Consider the following 6200-nt stretch of genomic DNA (forward strand, 5'->3'; position numbering starts at 1 on the left):
TTCTTTGATGAGATTCGTTTATAACTTTGTATATGCCACACATGATAATTCTATCTAATGAATACGGAGGGCATTATGATCTTTTCCCATTTGTCCATTTCAAGTTAGTGCTCTCGTGCATATCAATTATCCAAAAAAGGCTCCAACATTATAATTTAAATGAATTAATTAACTTATGGAACCCAATTAGAACGATATAAAATGGGGAAACATTGGCAGCACATTGGCACAAGTTTCAGCGTTTTGCAGAGAAGGGAATTATTTGTGTGCGACCAACACTAATTTGTAGCTTTACATACGTAAGTGGACTAATAGTGGAGAGCTTAAACAAAACAACGATCAAGAGATTTGGTAATTGCAAAACAACAACATACAGCAAAATGCTTCCATAAACAAAACATTAATTGGCTAATATATATTTTTACAAATATATTATAAATAACCCCAAAGGTTTTCCACACGAAAACCAGCATTTTCCAAACCCTACTTTTTTCCTTTTCGCAAAAATCACCGTTCACCATAAGACCTAACCCCACCATTCACTTTGGCAGCTTTTGTAAATTACGTAATTAATGAGGTTTGTTCTGAGAAATTCATTAGGTTTTTTGCTTCTCAGAATACTGATAGTCTAATCAATTACGTAATTAATTATGGGGTTTGTTCTGGAATAATGGTATTGCAGGGCCATGCAGAAGAAAAGTGCTGTAGTTGACTGAAAACCAAAATTCGACGTATGTCCGACAATTTCCGCCGGAGCATAGCGTGGTCGGATTGGAGCCTATCGTTGTCTGTCCGTACGCACTGAGAATGGTACAAAACGATCCTCAACCGGTTGTTCAATTCCCGGTTCTCAACCCTAAGCCGGTTCACCTGGTTCCGTAGGTTTTCTAAGTGCTTTTGTTTTCGCATCCGTGACCGCCTGGCTGACTCCCGGTTCGATATCATCCGCCTCCTCTTCCGCTCGTCCACCACAGAAACCGTCCGGTTCGAGTCGTCATTTTGGCATGACTTCGCGTTGGCATGGGACCGGTCCGGCCGGTTCGGGTCGTCATCCGAACCAGAACTCGAAATCACTGTTTTGGGAGACTGAACTGGAGATGAACTTAGGGTTGATATCACGGGTTCAGGGGATGGGGTTGCCTGAAAAAGGTCCGAGCAATCCCACGGGGTAAAGCCGCCGGGGGTAAAGCCCCCGTCGAAAGCGGATAAATGGAGGAGGGAATCAGAGGGAAGATTGGCTGGAAGAGTAGATAACATGGTGGCTACAACAAAAGCTCTCTGAACTTCTAATTTAGATAGAGAGGGAAGGGGGGAGGAGGAAAGGGAAGGAACGAAGCGTTGGTGCTTCATATTTAAAAGAAAACCGGAGCGTACCAATTGGGGAAATTAAGTTGGGCGATCAAGGGTATTTGGGTCCAAAACCGTATTGCTTAAGTAAGTCGTATGTGTACAGGATTAGCTTTTGAGTCAGGTGGCACTATAGAGCGTGGGTCTTAGGGTTTTAAAGGGGTACTGGGTGTGACGTAGCCCTTGGTGGGTCCCCAAAAAGCTTATTTTTAAGCTTAGTCACGAAGAAACAAGAGACTAGCTGGGATCCACTCGGGATACGTGTCAATAGCCCATATGAAAAACGCGTGGGGAGCCAATGGTTAGGAGGCTTGATGACGCGGGAACTAGGGGTTTGGCTGGGCTTGAGCAAGCCAAAGCTGTGATGTATGAGAGTGTCCAGGCTCCGGATCACCAAGCCGATTATTGATTTGATCAGAAAAATATTGTAATGATTAATGGAAAGTATAACCAACCAGCGACGAACACTACAAAGTGACGTCCCATTTGCTTTTTATGTGGGTTTAAAATAAAAAAAAAACTAATGAAAAGAGTCTGAAAATTTTGAATTTTAATGATAAGAACAGAATAAAGGGTAAAGTAAATAGTACTAGGATTGATTTTTTAGTGTAAAAATATAGTTTTCTATTAAAGTGAACAATACCGTAAGCTTTTTGTTAAAACTTCCTTAAAATAATGGAATTGTTTTATTGTTTAGGGAGGCGTATTTTACATTAGATAGTTCTATCAACATACTTTGACACACATTTTTTTTCATTTTTAATCGTCGAATTGAATGAATTGAAAAAGATTAAAGTTAACAAATTTACGAAAGTGTGTGAATGGTAAAAATCCTTATGTGAATAACACGATTCTTTTAGATTTTTATGGGGGTAAACTGTCAGGAGATAGTGACTGGGCAGGGTTATGTTTTAATTTTGAGTGAATTATGGGCCACCAACAATAATAGAAGAGGAATGATTAGGGTTGCCATCGAAAAACAGTGGAGGTCTAGAGAATCATATTACGTACATATATACATCTGTATCCAACAAGATTTTCTCTAGATCTTCTTGGTGAAGATTTTAAGAATTCATAAATTATATTTGTTCATCGTATATCGTACAGTTAATTTTTATCAATTATTATTTATGTTTATCTTTAATTAAAAATATTAAAAATAATTTCTGACCGCACGATATGTATGATAAACAGACAAGATTCACAAATTTCCGAAATTTTCACAAAGAGGATCCGGACTCCTCATTTGCTTTGACTGCAGGATGCTGGTAATTATTGGTATCTCCTTAATCCATACCATAACAAAGGAAAGATAGTGGGGTCATGGGATTCTATATGAGAGAATTATACAAGATGACCAGATTCTTGAGTCGATCTTAAGGCTTCTGGTGAATTGGAATTAAAATGAAAGGGAAAAAGTAGTAAACCGACAGCATCCTGCATGCCTTTGAAAAAGTACAAATGATGCTGTCATTAGAGTAAATTATAGATTTATTTGAGAAAGCTCAAATGATATAAAACTATTATGTTATGTTTGAATGAATGGCCTTTCAGAGTCTCAAATCTCAAACAACTTAAAGACATTATTAGGTTCGGATGAAGAAATTTAAGATTACTAAGTAATTTTAAAATAACGGAAATTAAAATGACGAGATTTTATTTTCTATAATTTATAAATTTTCTTGTTTGGTTAACCTAAAAGAACAATGGAATTGAATACGGAATTTGTGATTTTTAAACTCTCAATTATAGAAATTAGGAAATGACACATATTTGCATAGAATTTGAACTTAGGAATTGGAGGTCCCAAATTCCAAGTTTTTTTCCATGCGAAAATTCTAAATTTCTATGTTTATGACTCCAAACAAAGGAATTGGTGTATGTCAATTTATAAATTCAGACTTTTACCAAAATTCCAAGTTTATTTCCCTCATCCAAACAGAGTGTAAAAAGACATTAAGACTACAATGAAATCCTCACACACTACAAAGTTACTCTGGAATATTGCAAATGCACTATAAAGACACTAAACAAAGTACTTGAAAGTTCACCGGTCATTTTGAAAGTCCTCTAAAATGTAGAGCATCTATCCATTTCTAAGTCCTTCCAATAAGTTTTGCGATGTATTTGTAACTAATTTAGCTTAAGAAACTTCAAAATCCGCATATAAACATACCTTTAATAATCCCATGTCCCATCAATGAGAGAACTAGGATAAAAATATGGGATGGTGAGGTGAAGAAATGAGAGATTAACTAGTTAGTAATTATTATTATTATTCCCGTAGGATTATTTTATAGGCAAAAGTCATAAAGTTTATAAGGCACAACATATCCACCACTAACATTACGGATATTGCTTCAACTTAGCCACTTATTATAAGGTGTTAGATTTTATCACAAAAAGCTTTAGTGATATTAACAAGGAACTCTCATGAAAATTTGTCAAGTTATTGTACTGGAGCTAACACTTTTCGAGAGCCCAGTCAAAACACAAGGACTAGAGCCAACACAACTTTTTAAAAACTCAATTATTCAATATCCTTAAGTTAGAGCTAGCCCAACTTAGACCAACTAAGTGGTTGGGTTAAAACTCAAAATTTGAGTTTTAAACACTCCCAAAGCTTCTCCAATCATTGTGCTAAAAAAAGGTTTTGGGTTAAAACTTGTTTTTGGCAAAAATTTAGCCCAAAAAAGGAGTCGAGGATAGTGGCTGGACCTAGCTGTTGATACTGTTAGCCATTTGCAGAAAAAATGATGACTATTTTTTTTATTGGATGACCCACTTGGTTGGATTGTTGAAGAATAATTTTTTTTTAATTCAAATTAAAAAAAAAAAATTATAATACACTAAATCCAATAGTTGAGACAGAATGAGTAAATCTAATGTTAAAAAAAGACCTAACAGATTAAAATTAAATCCAACGGTTAAACCAATTAAAAAATTTACTTAAATCAAAATTCATCCAAAAACTCTATAAATACCTATGTTGTTCAAACATCTACAAAAAATTCACTTTGGTCATACAATTCTTCCTTTTTTTTTTTCTTTTTTTTTTCTTTTTACCTACCTTTGTATTTGTGTTTGTAGTTTGTATGGTTTTCCATGTGGTGCATATGTATAAGAATGTGGTAGGTTATTGATTTTTCATTATTTATCAAAATTTAAATATTTTTAGGTAAAATGTTCATTAAAAAAAAAAAGATAATCTACATATATTTCATTTTTTTTTGAATTACCAAAAAGAAAAAAAGAAAAAAAAAGGCTAAAATCATTCTTTAATAATCTTGAGCAAAAATAACCATTGGAGGAGAAAAGTTGTTTCTTGGTTAGAACCTAAATTTTCTAGGCTAAAAATATAGGCTTTAACCACAATCATTAGAGTTGGTCTTAATGAGACAAATTCGAGCCTAGTAAATCGAGCTCAACATATGTCGAAAGAATAACTTGCTTTGATACCATGATAACTTTATAGGTTAGCATGGCCCACCACCAACATCAATGATATTATCCCAACATAACCACCTATTATTAGGTGTTTGTTTTTATCACAAAAGACCATAGTGATGTTAGGGGTAGGCCTGTCAAACAGGTTATGTTTGTTGTGTTCATATAGTTTGCGTGTCGTACCTATTATTTTAATGGGTTGTGTTGTGTCGTTTTGTGTTGGGTTAACGGGTCATGCAAAACTTACCTTAATATCTAGATATGACAAATGATATCTTATCAGATTCTTAACGGGTGACCGATAACGACTCGACTCATTAATGAGTTGACAAGAAACTTGTTATTTTCGTGTCGTTTTTACTTGTTATTTTCATGTTGTTTCTTGTCGGGTTAACATGTCATTCAAGAAATTGCCATGCCCAATTAAGGGTGAAAACTCCTATGTATTAATTGTATATTACTTTGTTATATAACCGATGTGGGATCTGTTCTTCAACAACAACTACACTAATGGTGTGTTTACCAAACTAGAATGGAGGTAGAAGAAAGGGAATTGAATTCTTATCCAAGTGATTCCGGCGTTTACCAAATTTTGGGAATGAAAAAATTAGTGGGCTCCACCCAAAATCAGTAATCGGATTCCTGATATTCCCGGAATCCAAATACTGACTTGAAGGTGGTAATTGAATTCCGAAAGAAAGCCAGCATCTGGAATCAAACTTCTCTACCAAAATTGCCTTCCCCTCCCATCTGCCTCCCACGATTCAACCACCCAAAGTACACACCCATCCCACCTTTAACCAACGCAGACCACCGCATCACCTCTCAGACTACCAAGACCTATCACCCACTAGAGAAGCTATAGAGGAACAAGGAGGGGCGCCCGCCCCTCGGCTCGTCGGAAATCGCCACTGAAAGTCCAAATTCCGCCCCTCAAATCTTTCGAACTACAGGAAATTGGGTATGCTTCTGCATTTATGGAAGGTTTTCTGCTTAGACGGAGAGAATGAGAAATAGCTAGAGAGACTGAGAGAGAGAGAGAGAGAGCTAGATAGAACGGACGGAGAGAACGAAGTGAAAAGGGACTAAAAAAAAAAAAAAGAAAACAAAATGATGATGTACTCCGATGGTGTGCCAACCAATATTTTCCAATGGGAATGGTTAATATTTTAATAAAAATATACATATATATATATATATATATATATATATGTATGTATGTGTGTGTGTGTGTATGTGTGTGTGTGGGTGTGAAATTGTATTAAAAATTTATGAATTTTTCTATTATTTAGATTAAGGGTATTTTAGTGATCATATTAATTTTCATTCTGATTCAGGTGAACTAGTAAACAACTTATATGAATTTTGTTTCATTTTACTCCGATTCCAGAATATTTAAGTAAACA

General features: G+C 35.3%; 1 protein-coding gene across 1 annotated transcript; it reads right to left on the bottom strand.

Moving 5' to 3' along the window:
• Positions 1–371: 371 nt before the first annotated feature.
• LOC137747872 (uncharacterized) lies at positions 372–1367 on the bottom strand. Its single transcript, XM_088684887.1, has one exon. It carries the CDS (start codon positions 1348–1350, stop codon positions 649–651), a length of 702 nt encoding a protein of 233 aa, XP_088541013.1. The 5' UTR covers positions 1351–1367; the 3' UTR covers positions 372–648.
• Between the last annotated feature and the right edge of the window lie 4833 nt (positions 1368–6200).

This window comes from Pyrus communis, chromosome 2 (genome assembly GCF_041283825.1).
Source record: "Pyrus communis isolate YQ-2024b chromosome 2, ASM4128382v1, whole genome shotgun sequence".
Classification (NCBI taxonomy): domain Eukaryota; kingdom Viridiplantae; phylum Streptophyta; class Magnoliopsida; order Rosales; family Rosaceae; genus Pyrus; species Pyrus communis.

Bases quoted from the DNA above. Each gene is read 5' to 3' on its own strand.
- LOC137747872 (XM_088684887.1), bottom strand. From the start codon at position 1,350: ATGAAGCACCAACGCTTCGTTCCTTCCCTTTCCTCCTCCCCCCTTCCC.